Source organism: Macaca fascicularis, chromosome 8, assembly GCF_037993035.2.
Source record: "Macaca fascicularis isolate 582-1 chromosome 8, T2T-MFA8v1.1".
In the NCBI taxonomy this organism is placed as follows: Eukaryota; Metazoa; Chordata; class Mammalia; order Primates; family Cercopithecidae; genus Macaca; species Macaca fascicularis.
The window spans coordinates 26,207,066-26,234,791 of record NC_088382.1 but is presented as its reverse complement, the minus strand read 5'-3'; the positions used below and the strand labels follow the sequence as shown (position 1 = coordinate 26,234,791).

Genomic DNA, 27,726 nt, shown 5'->3' with positions numbered 1-27,726 from the left:
TTGTTAGTACAATCATTACTCTCAATGTTGATTTTAATGAAACCACATCCTCCACGCCAACAATACCATGAGCTGGGGCCTTGCAACCGCACAGCCTCCCTCTGCCAGAGCCAAGTAGGGAGGGATGGCGTCCCTGGAGCCGGCACAGCCTCTCTGGAGGTGGGGGGTGGGGGAGGTGGCCCCCATGCTTCCTGATCGCCATTTAGGTCCCTGGTGACACCTCCTGCACCAGACTCTGGGCTTCAGGGAGCAGGATTGACACAGGCAGGGCTCGTTTGTCCTCCCACCGGCACCAGGCGCAGACATTCTCAGAGTAAAGGGCTCATCATCTACTTCCTGGGTGAATGACTTTTCCTCCAAGCCCATGAGGTGAGCCCAGTGGTGGCCTCAGTTCACCACCTCAGGTCACAGGCTCCAGGCTCCAGCACAGGGATGGGACCCCAAAGAGCCCTGTGGACTCTGCTAAGGAACACCAGGAGCTCCCAGAGGCCAAGCGCAGGGCAGAGATGTGGAGAAGCAGCTGCTCGGAGGACCTTAGCCCTGCAGAGGCCGAAACATGGCTGCTATTATACAGAAGGGGAGGGCGAAAATGCTAGAGCCATGGCTTCTGCAGCTCCTTTTTACCACAATCGAATTGCCGAAACCACTGTTAAGGAGAAAGTCTTAAAAGCAGCCAGAGAACAAAGATCTTCTCCCCCCAGACAAGCCAGGTGTGAGGGGCCGCCTAAGCCCTGAGAAACCACAGCAGGAGGAGGTAGCGGCAGAGGACCCACCCCAGCCGGTGCTGCTCCCCTCTCCTCTTCACCAGGACTGTTCCCCGCTCCCTCCACCCAGTGCTGAGACCAACAGCAGACATGGGGGTGAGCGTGTGATGCACTTAACATGACCTAAGCCATACCAATATATTACCAACAAACTCCAATGACTTAACTTTGAAATTCTTCTCATCTAACTTCTTAAAGTGGTCATTCCTAGTGTCCCCCATTCCTACTAGTGCTCTGGACAGACTTGCCTGTGGCCTGGTGCACACGCTTCCCCCACTCTGAGCTGCAGTCTCCTCCTCTGTAAAATGTCATGATTCCTTCAATTTCCTGCTCAGAGACTCGGATGGGCTGCGAGTCCCTGTTACTCAGGGTCTCCTTGTGGGCATTGTTCTCACCCCAGGCCTTGGTGGGGGACGTGAGTGCTGGAAAAAGGCCTCAGGAAGGCAAAGAACTGACTCAGGAGTCCACATCCAGGGCTTGCTGCAGGGTCCCCAGTATGCAGCTGGACCTGCCATCCCCACCTCCTCCCAATGAGGTCACCCCAGGCAGCCCAGTCTCAGCACATCCAGGACCTGCTGCTGGGGCCAGGCCCCTGATGCTGTGCTCAGGCGGACATCCCATCCTCAGGGTGCAGGCGGTGGAGTGAGGTTGTCACCAGGACTGCAGGAAGGACAGGGCTGCAGCACGGCCCGCCAGTCTGTGTGATGCTCAAGATGGCCATGTGTCCCCCACAGTCAGCCCAGAGTCCCAAGCCACTTCAGAGAGTCAGGGCAGCCATGAGGAGAAAGGATTATGTCCACCTGGTTCTGCTGTGGGTGGGAGGCAGTTCCTCAGCCCATGAGGCTTCCAGTTTCTGGAGAAACGAAGTCATTCTGTCCACACGTTCAGGGCCTGTTCAACCACCTGGAAAAGGAGGAGTCTCCTTAGCAGGCGGGGAGGGGCCCATGCAGCACCTCTCTCCCAGAGGACAGTGGGGCGCAGGGGTGGGCTGGGGGCAGGGACACTGGACAAGGAGCCCTGGGGCTGGGGACAAGAGGGGGGCCTTCCAATTCAGGGACACACTGAGGAAGGGGGATGAGAAGGGGAACTAGAGTAAAACCAACACGTGGAAAATCTCTGTGTTGTGCTCTGACCAAGGCTGAATAAATCCCGTGACCACTTCTCATCCTCACCCTTGTCACCCAGTTGAGGAGCCGACTGCCCCACGCCTGGCTGGGCCTGAAGATGGGAAGAACTGGCCCTGCCATCTCCCAGACTTGGCTGGGAGATGTGGGGACCCCCAGCTCCAGGATAGGAACTGATGAGACCAGGGTCCAGGGGGGTGCACCGGATGTGGGGATGGGGCGATCACAAGGAGGGAAATAGAGCCAGGCTGGAGACACCAGGACTTGGGGCAGGGGTGAGCATTTCTGTCTGTGGGAACAGAGCAGAAGGAGGCAGGGCAGAGAATGTCCAGCGCCCCTGCCCTCAGTCACCACCTTCCTTCAGGTAAGGAAGGAATTTCTTCCAAAGTGCAAACTTACACAATCAGAAACACAATTAGAACTACAATCCCTACGATGATGCATAAGAGGTAACCAGCAGAGGCAGGAGTCCCTGGGCTGGTGGTCGTTGTCTCTTCAGCAGCTGAGGTTTCCACAATGGCACTGGCGCCAAATTCTTCAACACACTGGCTATCGCTCCAGGACGTACAATTACTGACCTGGACTTCCACACTAGGGCACCTGGGTACACACAGAGAGGGACGTGAGGACTCTTGAGGGAAAGCTGGCCAGGTGGGATGAAAGGGGAGCCACCCTCCGTCTCCAATGTCCCTGAGAAGGAGTCATGGGAAGGATAGCCTCCTTGTGTCTGAAGGGGGTCCCCCAAGCTCCCTTGTTGAGGCTGAAGAAGAGTCTGAGCATGCGCATTTCAGCCCCTCAGCCTCCCTGCTCTGGGAGCCTTCTGTGTTGGACACACGCTGAGCTTCCCTGGGCTGCAGAGGAGGCCTGCATTAGGAGGAGCCACACGCCAGGAGAAGGTCACAAGTCCTTGTGGCCACAAGCTGAGCCCTGTCCTCCAGTCAACCCACAGTACAAGTGAGCTCTCACCCCGACTTGTCTGCTGGTTCCTCCCAATCACAGCAAACATTAGAGGGCCAGAGAAGGACAAATTACTCTTGCCCCTTAAAGCCCAAATAGGGAAAAGACAGGACTTATTAAGGGATTGGGGCCAGGGGTGAGGCCGGCTGGATTGGCTCAGGCCTTCATGGGAACTTGAAGGAGCTCCACCCACAGCTTTCTTATGACTTTTGTTGGTCGTGGCCACTTTTGTCTTTATGGGTCCTGCCTGCATAAAAAGTATTAAAAATAACATTTTTTAAAACAGTTTGGTATAGCAACAAACACAACCCAGACTGGACTCAAGTGTTTTCTTCTCATTTCTTTTTTCGTTTGTTTGTTTTGAGACGGAGTCTCGCTCTGTCGCCCAGGCTGGAGTGCAGTGGCGCGATCTCGGCTCACTGCAAGCTCCGCTTCCTGGGTTAAAGCAATTCTCTTGCCTCAGCCTCCCGAGTAGCTGGGACTACAGGTGACCGCCACCAGCCCGGCTAATTTTTGTATTTTTAGTAGAGACGGGGATTCACCATGTTGGCCAGGCTGGTCTCGATCTCCTGACCTCAAGTGATCCGCTCTCCTCTGCCTCCCAAAGTGTTGGGATTACAGATGTGAGCCACCGCGCCCAGCTTTCTTCTCATTTCAAAAGGAAATTGCATTTCCTAGGTTTGATGAAAAGGGTCAAGGGATCTAGAAAGTTGCCTCTTGTGCCCAGTGAACAAGTCGGTCTGGCCAAGGGGACTCATGCTGGGGAGGGGTGGGAAGGGGCTGCTGCAGGGGGCAGGGGTGGGGACAGGCAGATGGACCAGGAGGGGCCACTGCAGACCCAAGAGACCCCACAGGCTCAGGGACACCCCATGGGTCTGGAGGCTCCATGGGGTCAGTGGAGAAATAGGGGTACCAGGTGACTCAGGTCTTCTTGGGTTCCTGAAAGCTGCCGGGAGCCCGTGGCTGCTGTCTCACCCTATGCTGTACTTCCGGCACATCTCAGGGGAGTTCCTATCCCAGAAGGTGCCTTCCTCACAGAAGGTGACTTCCTCACACTGACACACTGGGTCTCCGGTCATGGTGCAGGAACTTGTATTTGTTTGACCTGACAACAGAGCATAAGGTTTTGGGAATGTGTTTCCCTGATGTATCCCTCAACCTTCCTTATCACCCACCCCCTTCTACTCAGCTCAGCCAAGTTCACCGAGGAGTTCTGAGGGCCAGTTTCTGCACCTGCATACCCAGGGCTCATACAGGACACCCACCCTTCAGCTGTCACTAATACTCAGAGGAGTCATAAAAGGGAGCATGATTCATGATTTATTATATCAGATTAGGGGAAAAGCATTGTTTAGATGGCATAGTCAATAGCAAAGGAGGTGCAAGGGCATCACCTGAGAGACTCTGCAAGGAGAGGAGCCCTTAGGGGACTTCCCTAAAGCCTGGGCCTGCTGGGGAGGAGGAAGGGGCCTGAGAACCTGAAGGCTGAGTGAGGTCCAGCACCTGCCAGAAGCACAGAGCCTGGGGGAGAGAGCCTGACCCTGGAGCAGACCCGTCCCACTGCTGAAACCCAACCCTGTCCACTGGATCAGGCCTTCTCTGTGCTTTAATGATCCCCCTACCCTCTTGCAGCTGACAGTTTAGAAGATTTCCCAGCCAGGTGGCATGCATTACAGAAAAGATTTCTTTCTATTTTTTTTAATCTGTCAAATATATAATCATGAAACAGGGTAATGAAGACCAAGCTGGGCTGGAACTTGGTTCCCTGACTCACATCAGCTACAACTCCCACCTCATTGTCCCACACTCCACCTCTGGACAAGAGGTGCACACAGTCTGTACCTGATTTACAAACTGTACATGGGAGGCAAGAAAACAGATTGTTGGAAGTGTTGGTGTAATCCACACCCTCTGTGCACGGGTTACAGTCTCCAGTATGTTCTCATCTATGAGATCCTGGGAAGGGAGAGAAAAGCCAATGAATGAGTTGCCACAGAATTCCCAGAGGCTGACAGTGGCTGAAAAACTTCTCTTTTCGCTCTTAGTGGAATCCAGACAGAGAAATCCACTCTTCCAGGCTTGGTCTTGTCATGAATTCAGCATCCATTACATACCTTTGATGGGCACTGCTGACAGAAATATAATACAAACCACATGCAACATTCAAATTCTATGACAGCCGTATTAAAATCGTAAAAAGGATGAGGCCAAATTAATTTTAACAATATAATTTTAACTTAAAATATCTAAAATACTACATTTCAACATGTAATCAATACACATCACTGATATATTTTATTTTTATGCCCTCACTCACAAAATAACCTCCAACCTCCTGTACATGTGATCTGCCCATGCTGGTCCACCTGATCTGTTTGCTGTCCACTCACCACAGTGGCTCCCTGTCTTCTCCCTGTTAGTCTCCCCAAGCCCCTGAAACCTGGGGCTCTCATTCCTGCAAGGCCTTCTCAAGAGCACTCTTCCTGGCTCTCTGCAAGACTGGCCCTGTCCAACTTGAAATATCAGCCCAAATCACCATCCCTGAGAGGCCCCACCAACCTTGTCTGTTTCACCTATCACTTAACTATTCTTCATGGTTCCCATCAGGACATCCTGACTGTTATGTGTATTTGTGTGTATTTTCTTTTCTTTTTTTTTTTTTTAGACAGAGTCTTGCTCTGTCACCCAGCTGGAGTGCAGTGGCACCATCTCGGCTCACTGCAACCTCCAACTCCCTAGTTCAAGTGATTTTCCTGCCTCAGCCTCCCAAGTAGCTGGGATTACAGGCACGCACCACCATGCACAGCTAATTTTTATATTTTTAGTAGAGACAGGGTTTCATCACATTGGCCAGGATAGTCTTGATCTCCTGACCTCGTGATCCGCCTGCTTTGGCCTCCCAAAGTGCTAGGATTACCAGTGTGAGCCACTGCACCCAGCCTATTTGTATGTCTTGATACCATCCCGGAAAGAAAGCTCCATGAGGGCAGGGCCTCTTAACCCCCGTTAGCATGGTGCCTGACTGACAGAAATCATCCAATGCATCCCTGTGGAAAAAGAGCCAGAAAGTGCAGGAAACAGAAATCTAGAAGCACATAGAGACAAGAATATGATAAGGATGAGAGGTCAGTCTTCAATGGGGTCCTCAAGGCTAGACTACAGACCCAGAATCCTGGCCTACCCCCACAGACTCAGCTTCCAGGTCTGCCCCAGTGCCAGGTAAGTCCCCATGAACTCAGGATCCAGGCCCTTCCCTGTGGACCTAGGGATGAGGCCCATGCCATCACCTGGCTGACATCTGCAGACCCAAACTCGAGACCCATGCCAGTGCCAGTTTAGGACCCATGGACTGAGGCTTCAGGGCACCTTTCTGGATATAGGCTCTCGGCCTACCCACACATGCCTGGATACCAAACCGGCTTGCCTGAGGACACCAGCAACAAGACCACCTTTGAACCACACCACATGGCCTGACCAAAATCTGTGTACAGGCTGTCTGGTGAAGGGTGTTCCCTGACAAAGCCAGTCTGTAAATATTGGAATAAGTCCCTGCTTCTTTAAAGCGCACATTCCAGAACATTGCCACAGGCTCATGAGCAATCAGGGAAACATGATAGCACCAAAGCAACAAAATAAAACACAAGTAGTCCACTCTAAACAAATGGAGATTTACAACAGCCTGACAAAGAACTGAAAATACTAATTTTAAAGAAGCTTAGTCAGCTACAAAAAAAATACAGATAGACAAGTAAGTGAAGTCAGAAAGACAATACATTAACAAAATGAGAAGTTTAATAAACATACAGACACCATAATAAAGGACCAAACAGAAATTCTGGAATTGAACAACACAATATATGAAATAAAAAATCCAATAGAGAGCTTCAACAGCAGAGTTGATTAAGCAAAAGAAAGAATCAGTGAGCTTGAAGACAGATCATTTGAAATCTCCAAATCACAGGAACAAAAAGAAAAAAAAGAATGAAAAAGAGAGAAGAAAACCAACAGTACTGATGAGTTACCATGAAGCAAAACAATATAGGTATTATCATGGTCCAAGGAGCATCAGAGAAAGTGCTCCTTGCATCAGAGAAGGGGCAGAAAGTATAATTACAGGCTGGGCGTGGTGGCTCACGCCTATAATCCCAGCACTTTGGGAGGCCGAGGTGGGCGGATCACGAGGTCAGGAGATCAAGACCATCCTGGCTAACATGGTGAAATCCCGTCTCTACTAAGAAATAAAAAAAAAATCAGCCAGGCATGGTGGTGAGCACCTGTAGTCCCAGCTACTAGGGAGGCTGAGGCGGGAAAATGGCATGAACCCGGGAGGCAGAGCTTACAGTAAGCCGAGATTGCACGACTGCACTCCAGCCTGGGAGAGCGAGACTCCGTCTAAAAAAAAAAAAAAAGTATAATTACAGAAATAATGAAAGAAAATGTACCAAATCTGGATAGGAATAGACTTCCAGATTCATGAAGCCCAAAGAACCCCAAACGGATTAAATATGAAGAGATCTTCACCAAGACACATCACAAACATATTCCCAAAAGTGAAAGGCAAAGAGAATTTTGAAAGCAGTAAGAGAAAAGCAACTCATCACATATAAGGGAACACTTATAAAACTATCAGAAGGCTTCTCACCAGAAACCTGCAGTCCAGGAGATAGTGGAATCATACACAGTATAGAAAGGAAAAAAAAACCACTGCCAACCAACAATACCATACCCAACAAATCCATCCTTTAGAAACAAAGGAGCAATAAAGACTTTCACAGAGAAACAAAACCTGTGGGAGTTTATCACCACTACACTTGCCTTACAAGAAATGCTAAAAAAAAAGAAAAAGTTATTCAATCTGAAAGAACAGAACATTAACAAGACACATAAAACCATGTAAAAATATAAAATTAGGTGGTTAAAGTAGGTACACAGTCAAGTTCAGAATATTCTTTTTGTTGTTGTTGTTGTTGTTGTTGTTGTTGTTTTTGAGACGGAGTCTCGCTCTGTCGCCCAGGCTGGAGTGTAGTGGCTTGATCTCGGCTCACTGCAAGCTCCTCCTGCCTCAGCCTCCTGAGTAGCTGGGACTACAGGCGCCCGCCACCACACCTGGCTAATTTTTTATATTTTTAGTAGAGACGGGGTTTCACCGTGTTAGCCGGGATGGTCTCGATCTCTTGACCTCGTGATCCACCCGTCTCGGCCTCCCAAAGTGCTGGGATTACAGGCGTGAGCCACCGCGCCCGGCCAAGTTCAGAATATTCTAATACAATCATGGTAGTGTATAAATCACTTGCATCAGTATAAATGTCAAAAGACAAAAATTTTGTTTTAAGTGATAGTTAATGCCATTTGTTAAGGAGTACACAACATAAAAAGATGTAAATAGGGCTGGTTCAATGGCTCACGCCTGTAATCCCAGCACTTTGGGAGGCCAAGGCAGGTGGATCTTCTGAGGTCAGGAGTTCAAGACCAGTCTGGCTAACATGGTGAAATCCCGACTCTACTAAAAATACAAAAATTAGCTGGGCATGGTGGCAGGCGCCTGTAATCCCAGATACTCAGGAGGCTGAGGCAGGAGAATCACTTAAACCCAGTAGGCAGAGGTTGCAGTGAGCCAATATCATGCCAGTGCACTCCAGCCTGGGCAACAGAGCTAGAGTTGCCAAAAAAAAGATATAAACAATGATGTCAAAAACAAAATAAGGCAGGGGGAGGAAAAGTGTCGAGTTTTTTATAAGAGCAAAGATAAGTGGTTATCGGTGTAAAATAAAGTTGGACATGAAATAAACTAACAAATTCAGAAGTGTTTCTATACACTAAAAAGAAACTATCTGGGCTGGAAGCAGTGGCTCACGCCTGTAATCCCAGTACTTTGGGAGACCAGGGTGGGTGGATCACCTGAGGTCAGGAGTTAGAGACCAGCCTGGCTAACATGGTGAAACCCTGTTTCTACTAAAAATACAAAAATTAACTGGGTGTAGTGGCGGGTGCCTGTAATCCCAGCTACTTGGGAGGCTGAGGCAGGAGAATCTCTTGAACCCAAGAGGCAGAGGTTGCAATGAGCCGAGATTGTGCCATTGCACTCCATTCTGGGCAGCAAGAGTGAAACTCAGTCTCAAAAAAAAAAAAAAAAAAAAAAAGAAAGAAAGAAAGAAAGAGAGAGAGAAAGAGAGAGAGAAACTATCTGAAAAATCCCACTTACAATAGCTACAAATAAATAAATAAATAACTTAGGAATAAATTTAGCCAAGGAGGTAGCTGTATTTTCTTCTGATTTGGTCTTGACATTTCTCTCTGTAGAGTGGCTATAAAATCTAGCCTTGCCCTGATGGGGATCCAGGAGATTTCCCAAGATGTTCACAAGAAACTTCTTTATGCTTATTTACACAGCTCTGGTGTGAACCGTTGTTTCTTTTCTTTCTTTCTTTTTTTTTTTTTTTTTTTTTTTTGAGACAGAGTTTTGTTCTTGTTGCCTAGGCTGGAGTGCAATGGCGCGATCTTGGCTCACCACAACCTCTGCCTCCCAGATTCAAGCGATTCTTCTGCCTCAGTCTCCCAAGTAGGTAGGATTATAGGCATCCACCACCATGCTCCGCTAATTTTTTTGTTTTTTTAGTAGATATGGGGTTTCTCCATGTTAGTCAGGCTGGTCTCAAACTCCCGACTTCAGGTGATCCTCCCGCCTTGGCCTCCCGAAGTGCTGGCATTACAGGCATGAGCCACCATGCCCTGCCGAACCATTAGGTTTCATTGTAGTGAGCTGCTGTGGGACGTATTGGGTTTGGGGTCAGGGAGATGAAGAACAAATGTGCTATATCAAAAACAATTGAACAGGGAAAGGAATTGCTAACTGGGCAAACGATGCTGTGGTATGATTGGGTTTTAAACAACTTATATCAGACCTACAAATGGATGTCAAGGCAGCAACTCTTTTAAATAAATTTATGACAGAGGTGAAAGATCTGAAAACTGTAAAACATTGATGAAGAAATGGAAAGTAACAAAAATAAACGGAAAGACAGTACACATTCATGGATTAGAAAACTCAATATTGTTTAATTGTCCATACTACTCAAAGTGATCTATAGATTCAATGCAATGCCTACTAAAATTCCAATGACATTTTTTGCCAAAATAGAGAAAACAATTCTAAAATGTGTATGGAACTAAAAAAGGCTTCAAATAGCCAAAGTGATCTTAAGCAAAACAAACAAAAGAACAAAGATGGAGGCATCATATGACCTGATTTTAAAATATATTACAAAAGTATAGTAATCAAAACTGAATGGTAATGGCATAACAATGATAAATAAACTGATGGAACAAAATAATGAACCCAGGTATAAATCAATGCATTTACAGTCGATTGATTGTGAGAAAGATACCAAGAACACAAAATGGGGAAAGGACAGTCTCTTCAATAAATGGTGTTGAGAAAAGCAGATATCGACATGCAGAAGAATGATATAAGACCTTTATCTCACATCACATGTAAAAATTAATTCAAAATGGACTAAAGATTAAAACATAAGACCTAGAATGGTAAAACCCACAAGAAAACATAGAGGAAATTTTTCATGATGTTGGTCCAGGCAATGATTTCTTGACTATGACCCCAAAAGCACAGGCAACAAAAGGAAAAACAGACAAATGAGGTTACATTAGACTAAAAAGGTTCTGCATGACAAAGGAAACAATGAACAGAGTGAAGAGACAACCTACAGAATGAAGGTCAATATCCAAAAGATCCAAGATTTTGGTTAAAATCAAAAATACACAGGAGCCGGGCGCGGTGGCTCAAGCCTGTAATCCCAGCACTTTGGGAGGCCGAGACGGGCGGATCATGAGGTCAGGAGATCGAGACCATCCTGGCTAACACGGTGAAACCCCGTCTCTACTAAAAATACAAAAAAAAAATTAGCCGGGCGAGGTGGTGGGCGCCTGTACTCCCAGCTACTTGGGAGGCTGAGGCAGGAGAATGGCGTGAACCCGGGAGGCGGGGCTTGCAGTGAGCTGAGATCCGGCCACTGCACTCCAGCCTGGGCAACAGAGCCAGACTCTGTCAAAAAAAAAAAAAATACACAGGAACTCAAACATCTCAATAGCATACAATCAAATAATCCAAGTAAAATGGATACATGGGCATGGGACCTGAATAGACACTTCTCAAAAGGAGACACAGAAGTGGCCAACAAGTATATGAAAAAAATGCTCAGCATCACTAACCATCAGGGAAGTGCAATTTAAAACCACAATCAAATATCACTTCACACCTATAAGAATGGCTATTACCAAAAAGACAAAAGATAACAAGTGTTGATGATGATAGGGAGAAAAAGGAACGCTGGTACACTGTTGGTGGGAATGGAAATTAGTACAGCCATTATGGAAAGCAGTATGGAGGTTCCTCAGAAAACAAAAAATAGAACAACTATATAATCTAGCAATCCCCCTATTGGGCGTACATCCAAAGGAAATGACATCAGTATGTTGAAGAGGTATCTTCCCTCCCACATGCAGTGGAGCATTTACAATGGTCAAGACATGGAATCAACCTACGTGTCCATGGATGGATGAAAAGTTAAAGAAAATGTGACACACAGACACAATGGAATATTATTTAGCCTTTAAAAAGAAGGAAATTCTGTCACTTGTGACAGCATGGATGAACCTGGAGGGTACTATGCTAAGTGAAATAAGCCAGGCACAGAAAGACAAACACTTCACGATCTCACATATGTGGAATCAGAAAAAGTTGATCTCATAGAGGTGGAGAGTCGAATGGTGATTATCAGGGCTTGAGTTGGATGGTGGATTGGGGAGATGTTAGTCAAAGGATACAAAATTTCAGTTAGGGAGAATAAATTCAAGAGATGTATTGTGGAACATGGTGACTACAGTTATTAAAACAATGTGTTGTACAGTCCTTCCTTCTATCCACAGGGAATATATTCCATGGAACAAACTCGGCACATACTCAAGTCCTTGATATAAATTGGGATAGTATTGCATAAAACCCAGGCATATATGTTTTAAATCTTCTCTAGAATACTTGTACTACCTAATGCAATAGACATGATATGTAAATAAGTGCTATATTGCATTGCTTTTATCTACTTTTATTGACATATTATCATTTTTATTTTTTCCGCATATTTTTGATATGTGGTTTGTTGCAACCATGGATGTAGAACCCATAGATAAGGAAGGCTACAGAACCCCCACATAAAAAGGGCAAAGAGGGCTTATGCCAGGGCTCTGTATCCATACAGCTGAAAATTGCTGAGAAGATTTTTAAGTGTTCTTACCACGAATACATGATAAGTATGTGAATTAGCTTCATTTAGCCATTCCACAACGCATGCATATTTCAAAACCTCATGATGTACATCATAAATATATACAATGTTTATCTGTCAATTAAAAATAAACTGATTTTTAAAAATAAGAGTGCACCTGCTGGACACTTCTCCTCTTGGAAGCTGTGCCACTGTTGCTGTGGGCCACTGTCTGCTGGGAAACTTCCTCCTGCCGGGCAGTGGTGGCAGAGTAAGCTAGGACCTGTGGGGACAAAGGAGAGATGGGCGTGAGTGGCTTCCAGACCTCACCCCTCCCAGGCTCCATCTCACATTCCCTTCACCCCAAGTGACAAAATCCATCAGCGCTTGAACATTTTTTCCAGCTCCAAACTTTCATTCTTTCATATCCATGTTTATCCCTTGGCCTGTTAGGGCCAGCTATTTTCTATTAAAAAAAAAAAAATGGGCAGGTGTGATGGCTCACGCCTGTAATCCCAGCAATTTGGGAGGCCAAGGTGAGTGGATCATGAGGTCAAGAGATTGAGACCATCCTGGCCAACACGGTGAAACCCTGTCTCTACTAAAAATACAAAAATTAGCTGGGCATGGTGGTGCACACCTGTAATTCTAGGTATTCGGGAGGCTGAGGCAGAAGAATAGCTTGACCCTGAGAGGCAGAGATTGCAGTGAGCCGAGATCACGCCATTGCACTCCAGCCTGGTGACAGAGCGAGATGAAAAGACAAAGGAAAACACCTCTGTATCCTTTTCTCATATTAAAACATAAAATACATTTATCCCAGAAAATGTGAGCAAGAAGAGTTATTTTTGTTTTTTTGATACAGAGTCTTGCTATGTTGCCCAGGCTGGAATGCAGTGGCTATTCACAGGTGTGATCATATCTTACTATAGGCTCGAACTCCTGGCCTGAAGTGATCCTCCTGCCTCAGTCTCCCAAGAAATGTGGATAACAGGCACACACCATTGTGGTTGGAAAGAAAAGATTTTATAAGAATTTTTTAAAAACACTTATGAGCCCTTCATGCAGAAATAGCATTTAACATATTTCGTTTCACCAAGTGTTTAATTGACCAATAGGTGAATTCTGTCTCTCTCCTTCACACGCACACAAATACACACAGACACACACATAAACATACTCAGTTTTACAAACGAGGGTTATAATATATATAACCTTACAGAAAGTCAGGATATAGCATCAAACATGAAGTAATTAATTACTGCTTTACAAAGGACCTTGACAAGCTGTTCCCACTAAATATCAAAGAGTGACAAAAAAAGATGAAACAGCAATTCAGGGATTCTGGCCGTGATCTCTGTGTTATAAATGACAACTGGAAGACAACTGGAGAAATCGGAATACAGTCTGGGTATTAGATAGTGGTAACGTGTTGATGTTAATTTCCTTGTTTGTAGAAAGTACACACTAATTCAATAACAGCTTTCATCACATCAACAGCTATTTTTTCAAATGTTTTTATTGTACAGTTTTTGTAACTTTGCTTTAAGTTGTGAGTGTTTAAAAGTAAGAAATTAATTTAAGCAAAACCAAAATGATTACAATGAAAGCTGTTTATGTTGGGCTCAATTCAACTGCCTCCATCTAAACAAGATAAAACGTAGCCTTCTTCCACATCAAAGCCTGTCCCATAGTTGGTGACAGTGAAGCTAACCCATGTTTCCCAAATCCTTCCTTCCCAGGCTGGAGTCCCTCTAGGTTCAGGCAATGTCTGCGTCTCCTTTCTCTGCTCTCACACTCTTACTCCCTCTCATCTAATGAGGGGTTTATGAGTGTTTTTTAAAATCCTTTCAGAAGACCAACTTTTCATTTTGTCTTTTTATTTATTTATTTATTTATTTATTTATTTGGAGACAGGGTCTCCCTCTGACCTCCATGTTGGAGTGCAGTGGTGTAATCTCGGTTCACTTCAACCTTTGCCTCCTCTGCCTCCCGGGCTCCAGTGGTCCTGCCACCTCAGTCCCCACAGACAGGCGTATGCCACAATGCCTATCTAATTTTTGCATATTTTGTAGAGCTAGGGTTTCGCCTTGTTGCCCAGAGTGGTCTAACTCCTGAGCTCAAGTGTTCTGCCTGCCTGCGCCTCCCAAAGTACTGGGATTACAGGCGTAAGCCACCACACACAGAATTGGTCAATTCTTTTTGTGGTTTGTATTCTATTTCCTTAATTTATGTTCCTTCCTGTTACTTTATTTGGTTTAAATTTACACTTATATTTTATGATTGATTAACGTAGCTCCTCAGGCCATAATTTTCATGTTTTTTCTTTTTTTGACAGCTTTAGTGAGACACAATTTCCATAGTTAATAATTATGATGATTCATATAATTCACCCATTTAAAGTCTATATTTCAATAGTTTTTAATATACTCATAGCTATGCAATCATCACTATAATCAATTTTAGAATATTTTTATCACTCCACAAAGGAACTGCATGCCCTTCCTCTGTAACTCACTTCCCCAGCCCCCAATTTTTTAATAGAAACATTGAAAGCTGTATATTTCACCCTGAGCACTGTTAGCCATTTCCTACCAGTTTTGATGTATTATATTGTCATTATTATTTACTTTGAAATAAATATCTTACCTTCCCTTTTGATTTCTTCTCTGAACCACAGATTTTTAGAAGTGTGTTGTTCAATTTCAAAATTTTAGAATTCTGTATGAATATTGTTACTGATTTCCAGTTTAGTTTCATTAAGTTTAGAGATCATATCATGTGTTTTATAGCCCAGAACGTGGTCTATCTTGGTGAAAGTATCATGATCATAGAAAGGAATGAGTGTTCAGTGGATGTTCCATCTTGCTCTTTAAATGTCAGTTAAATCAAGGTGGTTCACAGTGTGCAGGTCGCTTGCCACTTTACTGGCGTTTTCATCTGATCGTGCTACCAAGTGCAGAGAAACAGCTGATTTAATCTCTTTTTAATTCTATTTTTGCGTCATGTGTTTTGAAGCTGTATTACTAGGCATATACAACTTGTTGTTATTATTACACTCCTTGAAGAGTTAACCTTTTTAACTACAAAGGTCCCATACAAATATGGGAGATATTTGATCTCCCATAATATTCTGTGTCCTAAAATTGTTACAGTAGGTAGCTAGACAGGTATGAGCAGGGCAGGAGAGGGCTCCCCACTTCTGACACCAGCAGTGTAAGGCGACCATCAGGTGGTTGATAACCGTGTCTCTAAAGTAGTAACTGGTTACAGCCGATGCCAGAAAAAGAGTCTCCTAATACATAGAAAACACCTGAAACTGATCAGCAGCTTCCCAATAAGATTTCAGGAGTGGGGAGAAGTAAGGCAAGATCCCAGAAGTATGCCAACCTATAAAACCCTGACTCAGGCGGGCCGGCTGTGCGCTGTTTCTCAAGTCATCTGCTTGGCCATCTTCCAAGTACTTCCCTTCTTTTCTTTCCCTTCCTTCCTTACCTTCCTGTTCTAAAGCTTTTTAATGAACTTTCACTCCTGCTGTGAAACTTGCCTCCATCTCTCCTTCTGCCTCACGCCCCTCACTCCAATTCTTTCTTCTCAGGAGGGGAAGAGCTGAAGGTGCTGTGGACCCCTACGGATTCGCCGCCTTCAATGTAGGGTAACTCGGATCTCGTCCACCGCTAACAAAATCAGCTTCATCTGATACTGAGATAGCCACGGCAGTTTTCTTGGCCTTACACTCTGCATGGTGTATCTTTTTCCATCTATTTACTTTCAACAGACAGCATCTGTGTCTTCCTTTTAAGGCCCATCTCATATAGACAACATATAGTTGAGGCTTGCTTTTTCTGCCCTTCCAACCATTTCTACCATTGCACTGTAGCGCTCAGTGGATTTACAGGTAGTGCAATAATTGATATAGTTGAAACAGACCTATAAGTTTACCATTTAAGCTACGATTGTCTAGTCTAATTTTTTTGCTCCTCTTTCCCTTGCACATTTTAATGTTAATTACTTTTTAGAATTCCATTTTGATTGGATACTGACTTTTTATGCAACATAGTTCCATGATCTATGTGCAAGTGCTATAGGGAATACAGTATACACTCAAGTGTTTATATTCTGTTGAAGGTTTTTAAAAATAGATTTATTGAGGTATAATGGATATGAAACAAAGTGTAATTTTTTTTTTTTTTTTTTGAGACAGAGTCTTGCTCTGTGGCCCAGGCTGGAGTGCAGTGGCTGGATCTCGGCTCACTGCAAGCTTCGCCTCCTGCGTTCACGCCATTCTCCTGCCTCAGCCTCCCGAGTAGCCGGGACTACAGGTGCCTGCCATCACGCCCGGCTAATTTTTTTGTATTTTTTAGTAGAGGTGGGGTTTCACCATGTTAGCCAGGATGGTCTCGATCTCCTGACCTCGTGATCCACCCCCCTCGGCCTCCCAAAGTGCTGGGATTACAGGCGTGAGTCACCGAACCCGGCCACAAAGTATACATTTTTAAAGCATGCAGTTTGGTAGATTGACACGTGTATATACACTGAGAAACTATCACCATGATAAGAAAATGTCATGTCCACCATCCCCCAGAATGTCTTCATTCTTCAGTGTAATCCTCTCTTCTGCTTTGCTCCTATGTCTCCAGTAATAATTCCTCTGTTTTTTGTCAGAATAGATTGAATTGTAATAAGAAATGGAATCAGATGGTAAGCATTCTGTGTGGATTCTTTCACATGACATAATTTTCTGTGTTTTTCTGTTTTTTGTTTTTGTTTTTGTTTTGTTTTGTTTTGTTTGTAGAGACAGGGTTTTGTTATGTTGCCCTGGCTGGTCTTGAACTCCTGGGCTCAGGTGATCTGCCTGTCTTGGGAGGACTACAGGTGTGAGCCATCACACCCTGCCCACCCTGGTCCATTGACTATTATGAATTAAAGGCTACTGAAAAACAACAGGTGCAAGAAGATCCTTTGACCTCTTTTGTGTTTCCTAAAAGCAGGGGATGAAAGTCCCCTGGAAAACATAGGACGATCTCCTTTTTTTTTTTTTTTTTTTGAGACGGAGTCTCGCTCTGTCTCCCAGGCTGGAGTGGAGTGGCGCGATCTCAGCTCACTGCAAACTTCGCCTCCTGGGTTATTGCCATTCTCCTGCCTCAGCCTCCCCAGTAACTGGGACTGTAGGCGCCCACCACCACACTCTGCTAATTTTTTTTGTATTTTCAGTAGAGACGGGGTTTCACCGGGGTTTCACCGTGTTAGCCAGGATGGTCTTGATCTCCTGACCTCGTGATCTGCCTGCCTTGGACTCCCAAAGTGTTGGGATTACAGGCATGAGCCACCGCGCCTGGCTGACGATCTCCTTATTTTGAAGGATGAAAAGTCGAGGCCAAGAGGGTACTGCGCAGACCATGTTAGAATGGATCCACTATCATCTTTTTAGCTCCCCACATAATTACTTGCTTCTTCACGAGTTACTTGGTCTAATTCAGTAAATAAGTAACTGACTCTCACTGGTTCTTCCGTGCCAGGTAAAACTTGCATTAAATAAATGTGTGTGCTTGTCTCCAGTGGAGCTGTCTTATGTCAATTTAATTCTCTGGCCCAGCCAGGGAATAAATAAATAAATAAATAAAGTCTAAAGGAGAGCTTAGCTTCCCTCCATGACCCTCAATGGTGACTATAATCAAACCACATCTTCCAGGCCAACAATACCACATCCTATGGCCTTGCAAGGACATGATTTCCCTCCAGCACAGTCTCTCTGGAGGAGGGGGAGCAAAGGGTGGTGAGATCTCAGGCCTCCCTCATGCTACCTCCTATTAGTTATATAATCCCTGGTGTCACCTCTCCCACCACACTGTGGGCTCCGGGGAGCAGGATTCACATGGGGTTCATTTGTCCTCCCTGTCTTCAGCAGACTCCAGGCACTGGTATTCCCAGAGTAAAGAGCTCACTGTCTACTTCCTGGATGAATCACTTTCCCCCCAAGCCTATGAAGTGAGCACAGTGGCGGCCTCAGCTCATGGCCGAAGGACAGGCTCCAAGAGCCCTGCGGACTCTGCTGAGGGCCCACAGGAGCTCCCAGAGGCCAAGGGCAGGACAGAGATCAGAGAAGCAGCTGCTCAGAGAACTCTAGCCCTGCATCTCATTTTGCCACTTGTGAAACAGGGAAAACAACCTACCCTCATCTCCCCGGGTTGTTAGGAAAATCCATTAGACGAAGATGTGCAGTCACTGGCTGGGAGCAGGACACTAGCTGCCCAACAGCACAGGCGTGGGGCATGGCACTGTCCCCACTGTCCCCATCCCTGACCTAGAAGCTAGAGCCTCACTGCCCTGCCACTCCTGGATACAGGACAGGGGACCAGAACTGGAACTGTGGCCTCTCAGTAGGGGCTGGGTGAGTAGCCGTCTGCAGCCACCTGGATAGAGACATTTCCTGCTCACTCTTCAAACTGCAACCCAGGCCATGTGCCTACCAGAAGGACAACTGCAAGCATGACAGTTAAACCAGGCTGTGGTCCTGCAGTGTCATCGCTGTCCTCACTTGAGGTCTGGCTCCTCTGTTCTTCCATGGCCCCTCCCCATGGTGCTCCACCCTAGTCTTTAGAAGCTTCTGCCAGAAGCTCAGGGAGCCAGTAACGAGGTGCAAGTAGGAGCAGGTGCACCCTCTGCTGGGTGGAGGACAGGTGCCTCGGGGATCCAGTCCAGAGTGACTGACACCAGCCCTGAGGATGTGATCTGTCCTCCCACACCTGCTAACACAGCCCTCTGAGGTTTACACAGGGTTGCTGAAGATTTTTATCTCCTCTTCACTTTACAGGTAGGAGCTGGGGCCACACCAGAGACACAGAGCCAGAGGGGGAGCAAGGCAGGGCCCAGCCATTCACAGCCTTCAATCCCAGGAGTCCTTCACATCCTGAGAGTCCGGAATTCTGAGCCGTCAGAACTTCTCAATTCCTACTTTGATAGAGAGAGGAATGGCGTGGAAGGACCTGGCACGCCAGGTGACTGGACCAGTCCAGCACTGACAGAGTCAGGACCTGGTGTCAGGAACTGAGCTCAGCTCCAGGCTCATCTGAAGTCACCCTGACAGCCTGAGGACGGAGACCTTACCTCCATTCACAGGTATGGTGGGTGGCAGGGACTAGCCCCAGCTGACCATGGTTTTCCAGGTGCACAGCTGTGAATTCAGTCCTCCCTGCCGCCCTCCCCTACTGTCTCATCTGGATCCCCTGGTCATCTACTCCCAGTACCAAAAACTCCTGTATCCTTGAAAATTCCTAATACCATGAAGAAACAAAAATACATAGCAATGTGATGTGTCATGTTTTACATCTTAGACTAGTAACGAATGAAAGCTAAGTGTAGCAAGGGTGTAGGGGCACAGGCACATCTGTGGACTACGTGTGACCGTAAGCTGGGTTCAATGGTTTCTTTGGAGGAAAATTTGTGAACATTTAAAGAAACTTCTGAAGTCATTTATCCCACAGAAGGAGAAGTAGAGAAGTAGAATTCAACTTGTAAGGAGTTTCCCAATAAGCTGGTTCGCATAGATACGTGGACACACGATACATACAAGGGTATTTAGTACAACGCTGTTGGAATTAGCAAAGGCAAAGTCAGGATGGGATCTAACCAGCTGCCCCTAGGCAGCAACAGTGAATTAAAATGTGGCTCACCCATGCAGTAAAATATAATACCCTTGTTTAAAAGAAGATCAATCTGAATGTACTGCCATAAAACATTTAATGTGCTTTGTGTTAGCTCCAAAATTTTAAAAAGCAATTGTGCATTGAAATGCATTTAATTAAGGCAAGACTGAAGGATCAAAGCCTCCTTTGGGACATATAGAGTTCACATTCCCAAAACTGTGAAATTCATGTTGCTGGCCTTGTCTACACTGGTCATCCACACATTCTCTCTTCAGGGCCACTGTCCTGACACAGCCATTCTTTTAGTTGTCTCAGGTAAGTTCATCCACTGTAAACTATTTTAAAAGTCAGTTGTGTAATTTTTGAGAGGTCAAAATATTACTGCTTTTCTAAATTTAGCATTAATTTGTAGAAAGACAACATGCAAACTCTCATAGTTCCTGTAATCTTGCTTTGGCATTTTTTTTTTTAATAATATAAGGAATCCTAAAAAGGGCTGTTAGCAAAAACCTCAATCAATCTGAAAGAGACCTAGAAGTCTGCACATTTTATACATATGTCCTTGCGCTCACACTACTACCAATCTCAGTTTACAAAGTCAACTCACAATGAGAACTTTACACCGCGGCGAGGACTCACCAGTGGCAGGATCGCTGAAGGAAAGCGCGAGCCCCCGGTCCTGCCTGTGGGATGCAGAGGGGACACACGGGTGACAGTGCAAGATACTAACTGCAAGCACGTTCGTTAACTGCTTCCTTCCACTTTCAGGGCAGAGGAAATGAAAATTGTAAAAGACAGCGTTGGAAAGTTTTTTCACTGGCTGTTGGTTAAACCCGTCTCCAAGGAACACGTTTAAGAATGCAAACATGGGGTTAATTCTATTAACTAACTAATTAATTAATGAGAGAGGCAACCGCTCTGTGTCTTCCGGAGGTTCACTCCATAGTTTCCACCTTGACTCCCTCCCTCTCTCGCTTCTGCAACTTCCCTCCATTCGCGGGCACCGGACAGCCAGGGAGAGCGCGCTCTCTGCTCCCTCCTGCCCGGCCCGGGGACCCAGTTCTTCCCCTGACTCCGAAGACGGGTTCGTCCTGCCTGGACATGCCCGGCCGCAGGTGACCAGAGCCAGGCACCCGCTCCGTGTTCCCCTGTCTCCCTGCCCCATCGTGTTCCCCTGTCTCCCATACCCCTCTCCAGGTGCGCTCTTCTCCTGCCAGGGACCGCGGCGGGGACTCACCGGCGGCAGGACCGCGACGATGACGACGACGAACTTTAGGGTCTTGGGGATCCGGGCCACGGTCTCGTTCCCGACGCCGTCCTGGGTCCTGGGTCGCACCTTGCCCCGGCCTTCAGGCGGCCGGGGCGCTCTGCCCCCAAAGTCCCCTAGCGGTAGGAAGCGCTCCTCATCCCCTGCACCTCTGGTCAAATGTCCAAAAATCGATCAGAAATCGTTCACAGGGTTCGTGTGCCTGGAGAGGTTCCCACAGCTGCACTGCCAGAATCGGAGTGCGCCTCTGCTTTTATACCCGCGGGAAAAAGGCGTGGTCACTTGTCACTTCCAGGAGTCACTTCCAAGCACTCAGAAAAGGGCCATGGCCTCCCCTAGCACCTCCAGGAAGGCCCCAGTTGTGGGGGTGGCTGCGTGGACGGACAGGAACTAGTTCTTACTGGCAGCGGTGACCCTGGGCCTGTGGTTTGATTCTGGGTCCTGTCCAGGCTGTGGCCAGCAAAAGGGGAAGGAGCAGAGGCGCTGCCCACTGCCCTGCTGTAGTCTGGGTAGTGAGGTTCAGAGGAGGTACTGGAGGCCCCTCCTGAGCCTCCTCCCTCCCAGCGAAGCCTGTCTCTCCTCTTCTTAAACCCTGAACTACCTCCTGGCCTAAGCACTTCAGTCCACTCTTAGCTTCCGCTCCCACTCCCTCCTCCCACAGTGGCCTCACTGACCACTACACTTATGCCACTGCCTCCAGTCCCTTTGCTGCTGTGACCCAGCACCAAGCTTCTCTGGCAGGGTCTTGGCACCCCTCAGTAGCGGGTGCCTGGCACCAAGGAGGGGCCCAGCGAACATATGAGTGGACAGAATGAAGGACACAGGGGCCATGATAGGCACATACAGAGGCTGAGGAGCAGGTAGGAGGGAGAGGAATCCCGGGGGCATCCCTAGCCACAGCCTGGCACCCTTTGCATGGTCGAGACACAGACACTCCCTGACCAACCTTGAGGGCTCTAGTACTGAGGCCCCATGGAGAGAGGAGGTCCAGGGGAGTGTCTTCCAAAGCCTGTCCCCAAGTCTAGTGTCTACCCAGGTCCAACTGTCTGACCTTGGGCCACTTACCTCCCCATCCAGTTAAGCACACTGCCGCTGTGAGGACAGACCCAATGTGTGGTATTGAAGGGTGCCAGCTGGTGAGCCTAGGCACTCAGGTCAATGGCACGACTCCTAGACCCTTGGGGTCAGTTGGCTCCTGACCCCTCACATGGTGGATAGAAGAGGATAGCACTATAGAAACAAGACTTTTTCTGTTCATCAGAAACCTGGGAATGAAATGTCATCCTCTCCACAGGCTTGGATTTGAGCGATGGAGCACCCTGGGCACCTGCCAGGCCCCAGGCACTGAGTTAGGGTCAGAAATGTGTGCCAGGTCCCAGGCACTGAGAAATGCGTGGGGTCAGGAATGTGTGCTGGGTGCAGATCCAGGCAGGAGGTGAGAGGACAGGGACTTCAGGGAGACTGACAGCATTAACATAGAGCCACCAAAGCCTGCAGGAAAGTCTTTAGCGCACCTCAGGCCCCTTGCTCCTGGAGGGTGGACCACACAGTGTAGACTAGAAACCAGACTGCAGGTAACGACACATTCTCTGTGCCCTATGTGGGACACTGACTAGGGCTAATGGCAAAAGGCTGTGAGCACCTCCCGGGAACTGGGCCTTTAGACTATAAAGTTTCCATTTGAGAGGCTCTTACTAGCTTGCGAGGAACACTAACTGAAGCTCCCCCGTGACTGAAGGACATAAAATAATCTTGAAACCTGAAAAACTCGTGATGTCTTCAGTGATCTTGGAAAAGCTGTAACGGGGAGGGCAGTCCCAGAAGAGTTCTATTACAAAATGGAAATCGTTTATATGGCATCCTGTGCCTGAGGAAGGCAAAGAGGAGACACTCATGAGCAGGGAGCCTCTGTTCCTCTCAGACTGACTCTAGAACTGGATGAGGAGCTGCTGGATTCTAGGGTCAGTTGGACACTTCCCTATACACAGCTCTTTACTGACTGACCAAGAGCTACTTAGTTTATAGACTGTCGTTCCTAGGTGAATGGACAACATCCTATTTGGAAGGCCACCCTTCTGATTGAGGAAGGCAAAGGCAAATCGGCTAGGTGGGTTGGATTGCATGCTGTTTTCCTAGTGTTGATGGAAGATTTGAACAGCAGCAAAAGCCCCTGTACTTGGATTTTTTTCTGGCTCATGGACAGTCGTCAACGTCCTGGTCATAGAGTTGGGAAGGAGAATGTGAAAGTTGATCGCACAAATTGGGTCATTCTAAATGTCAAGTAAAACAGAGTCAAGAGGTCATGGGGAAAAAAAAAATCACTGTATTACCCCCAAACTGCAATTTTCTGTAAGCCTGGTAGCCGTAACCTGAAACTATTAGTAGTTCTATCTAATATCTATTGACACAACCTGCTGCTGCTCTAAGACCAGCTTGACCTACTACAATCACTCACCAGTCAGAGCCTGCCACTTCTTCAAATTTGACAGCGCCAGTGAACTTCCTGGAAAAAAAATACTTTAGTATTTCTCTTTTTTTTTTTTTTTTTTGAGATGGAGTCTCGCTCTGTCGCCCAGGCTGGAGTGGAGTGGCACGATCTCGGCTCACTGCAAGCTCTGCCTCCTGGGTTGATGCCATTCTCCTGCCTCAGCCTCCCAAGTAGCTGGGGCTACAGGTGCCTGCCACCACGCCCGGCTAATTTTTTTGTATTTTTAGTAGAGATGGGGTTTCACCGTGTTAGCCAGGATGGTCTTGATCTCCTGACCTCGTGATCCACTTGCCTCAGCCTCCCAAAGTGTTGGGATTACAGGCGTGAGCCCCCGCGCCCGGCCAGAACTTCTCCTTTAAAAAAAAACCTCTAAACTTCTTTTGGTCTTTAGACATACCCAAGACAAGTTGGTCTTTGTGTATGCCAAGCATTGCAATTCTTGCTTTCCAAATAAAGTGTATTAATTTTGGATATTTGTCTCTACATTCTCCATTGTTTCTAAGAGTAATGGAAAACTGGCCTATTGAAGGGATGTCCATATGAGCCCCGACCCTATGGCAATCTCTAGGGGGACTTGAGGAGTGCGTTAAAGTAGGACACATCCATACTGCTCAGTAGACCCTGCCTCAGGATTGGAAAGTCATTGCAATCAGCAAGAGATACCACCATGTACTCCCCTGAGGTGGTCATGAGAGGCCATGAAATAAAATGAGTGGATATGGGGGAACCACAGCGATGCAGAGATGGGCTGAATCGAAACACATTTCTCTTGCTGTCTCTCAGAGCATAACGCCAATAAGCGCTGTTCTGTCTGCCAGCGGGAGAGACACAGACTGCCTATGGTTATGAGGCAGATTCCCTGATGGGGAGGCCCTGAACATTCTTGGAAAGTGAGACTGAGGGCAGGGTCCTGGGGGGTACAGGTGAGTCTCCACGGGAACAGAAACTGACTGTGGATTGTCTTTTGCTTACCTGGTGGAGGCTGCAAATGCCCAGAGTGCTATTAATATAAAAGAACTGAAATAAGGTATTATTCTAGCTTGGACCACTAAGCCTCACTTCCTTGGACCAAGAAACATGCTGTTCAGCGCATAATGTTTTGCAATGGGCAGCGAGATATCCTCCTTAGAGTAACAATTTGATAGGGAAGCGGAACAGTCAACTGAAACATTGATTGTCTAAAATGGGGGGAGATAAAGGCATGAAGGGCTGGCTTCAACGCCTTCACCGGTGTGTGCCGCTACTCCACACGAGTGGGCTAAAGGAGTGTCCCCACCAGACTTTCCTCCATTTTTCCAGTGGATCTGGGGATGAGGGGGTAGGGAGGGTGCTAGTATAATGACTGACATTTTGTTGTTGTTGTTGGTGGTGGTGGTGGTGGTTTTTTTTTGAGACACAGTCTCGCTCTGTTGCCCAGGCTGGAGTGCAATGGCACCATCTTGGCTCACTGCAAACTCCACCTCCCAGGTTCAAGTGATTCCCCTGCCTTAGCCTCCCGCCATCACGCCCAGCTAATTTTTATATTTTTAGCGGAGATGGGGTTCCAACAAGTTGGTCAGGGTGGTCTCAAACTCCTGACCTTAGGTGATCTACCTGCCTTGGCCTCCCACAAGTGCTAAGATTACAGGTGTGAGCCACCATGCTCGGCCAGTGACTGACTGTCATTTTTGTGTTTCTTCTCTGTGTAACCTCAACGTTCCCCTTCTCCCCATCCGCCACCTGGTACATTGGCCACAGGGCCAGGGCTACAACTATAAATGCTGGAAGCAGTGACAACTCCTAAGCCAGGAACAGACTGTGTGTTTAGACTTTTCTGTCAATTTTCTTATGGACCTGATGGGACCCCAGTCCTGCAAAATTGGGGCTAATAGTAAATGCAGCTACCTAGCCTGATATAGTTTGGATGTGTGTCCCCTCCGAATGCCATATTGAAACGTGATCCCTGAGGTTGGTATGGGCCTGGTGAAGGTGTTTGCGTCATGGGGGAAGAACCTCACGAATGGCTCACTGCCCTTTCCACCGTAATGAGTGAGTTCTCACTCTGTTAGTTCACTGGAGAGCTGGTTGTTTAAAGGAGTCTGGGACCTCTCACCTCTCTCTCTTGCTCCCTCTCACCACGTGATGTGCTGGCTCCCCCTTTGCCTTCTTCCATGATTGGAAGCTCCCTGAGGCCCTCACCAGAAGCTGCACAGATGCAGGTGCCATGCTCATGCAGCCTGCAGGACCGTGAGCCAAATAAACCTCTTTTCTTTACAGATGACCCAGCCTCAGATATTCCTTTATAGCAACACACAATGGACTAATGTATTGCCTATTGGTAAAATAGCCCACTAGTTCTGCACCTGTGTAACCCTGCCCTGTATGAATGGATGTGCACTGAGGGGACACGCTTGTTACACTAGTATTGCTGCCAACTCATCACAGTTATTTCCAAAGTAGAAAAGTTTGAGTAGAAATGAAAACCAGGAGGAGGAGTTGCTGAGAGTAAAGGAATGAATACAAGGTTTATGTAATGAGGGAAATCTTATATTACAGTAATACTGAGAAGGAGATGACACTGTCTCTTAGCTCAATTATCCAGATATCTGGGAGGGGGGAGCTCTGTGTTTGCTGAGACCTGTCCTGCTTTTAGGAACTGACAGAGGGAATGGAGGCCTGCAAACCCGAGTGGCCTCATCCTAGGAGACATTTTCATATAACATGATGATGGACTGGACTAATTATCAATGACTGAGGAGGACTAATAACCTACCAGTACCTTTTGAGTTGCATATCGTTTTGCTGTAAGGGAGTCCAGAGACCTGGTTGTGAACCGTGAAATAATGAGAGATACATATTTGATCTCAGCCCCTGTTTCCTGACACAAAGCTCCTGAAATCTTTGGAATCTCTGAAGTGATCAATGTCTCTTTGTACACCAGTGAGGCGACTGATGGCTAGGGGTTCCTGGACAGCCTTGGGAGCGGGAACAGGCCTATGATTAGAGGGTTGAACCTTCAGCCCCTGCTGAAGTTTTGCTTGGGTTTTGCTTACCTGGTGGAAGTTGCAAATGCCCTCCCCCTGTTCCAGCCGCTGGTGAGAGAAGAGGGGCTGAATGTTGAGGTGATCACCAAAGGTCAATGATATAATCACTCAAGCTTGAGCAATAAATCCTCCAAAGAAGCTTAAAAGGACAAAGTTCAGAGAGCCTCTGGGTTTGTGAACAAGTACCCATCCACATGTCGGGAGGGTGGCATGCCCTAATTCCACGGGGACAGAGCTCCTGCACTGGGCACCCTCACAACCCTGACCCTGTGTATCTCTTCATCTGGCTGTTGATTGATATCATTGAAAATATCCTCTGTAATAAATTGGCAAATAACGTGTGTTCTGGCTTCTGTGAGCCAGCCTAGTGAATGATGAAACCTGAGAAGGGGATCATGGCAACTTCCAGTTGGTGGCTCTCATGTTGGGTTCCAGTTAGCCTAGTTGTGGGGGGACCAGAAGGTTTCACGATGACTCAATGACCAATGAAATTCTTATGAATTTGAAGTGGAAAAATTAAAAGATATTAATTGTTCTTATAAAATGAAGAAAATAGAAAAAGTAAAGCTGTTATGGGCATTAGTGACCACCCCCCCAAAGTAAGAGCTGAGAAAGAATATTAACTGCCTTTCTGTAAAGACTGTGAGACATTAACCATATTTCTTTCCCACATACCTTGTAGTTTCTGTTTCTCTTACTGTGCAGCTGCAAGGTCACAAGGTAAATAAGCATAAGTTACAAGACATGCTTTCCCAAAATGTAAGCTAAAGAATGTTACATGATAATTAACTGCCTTTATTCTCCCTTCTGTAAGTCTGCTTCCTGCATCACATAACTCCTGCCACAAACTGCTTAAAAAGTGACTGCTTTCTTTGTCTGGTGCTCAGACTTTCAGGACACATGTCTGCTGAGCCGGTGTACACCTAAAATAAAAACTCTCCTACACCTTGATCGGTCTCTCCGGTTCCTTAATTTCCTGCCGCAAATTCACATTTTATTGTGTGGCTTTTGCACATAAACACTCATGCGAATATAGTCAACACACACAGGCAGTGATGAGACGGTGGGGAAGGGACCACAGTGAGCATCTCAGGAGACCAGGACACTGACTGACACACTGGCAGGTCCGGGTCTCCTCAGAACATGGACCAGGGCGGGGGGTCGCTGTTCTTCTTCCAT

The 27,726-nt window shown here is 46.8% G+C and overlaps 1 protein-coding gene across 1 annotated transcript; it reads right to left on the bottom strand.

The window, feature by feature from the left end:
* Window positions 1-27,726, bottom strand: TNFRSF10C (TNF receptor superfamily member 10c). The gene is given in 11 exon segments (XM_065518662.2): window positions 1-1,667; window positions 2,288-2,488; window positions 3,821-3,950; window positions 4,688-4,801; window positions 12,302-12,349; window positions 12,352-12,406; window positions 21,007-21,211; window positions 22,102-22,128; window positions 24,584-24,702; window positions 26,557-26,595; window positions 27,658-27,726. Coding segments are annotated over 11 exon segments (1,026 nt in total). The 3' UTR covers window positions 1-1,648.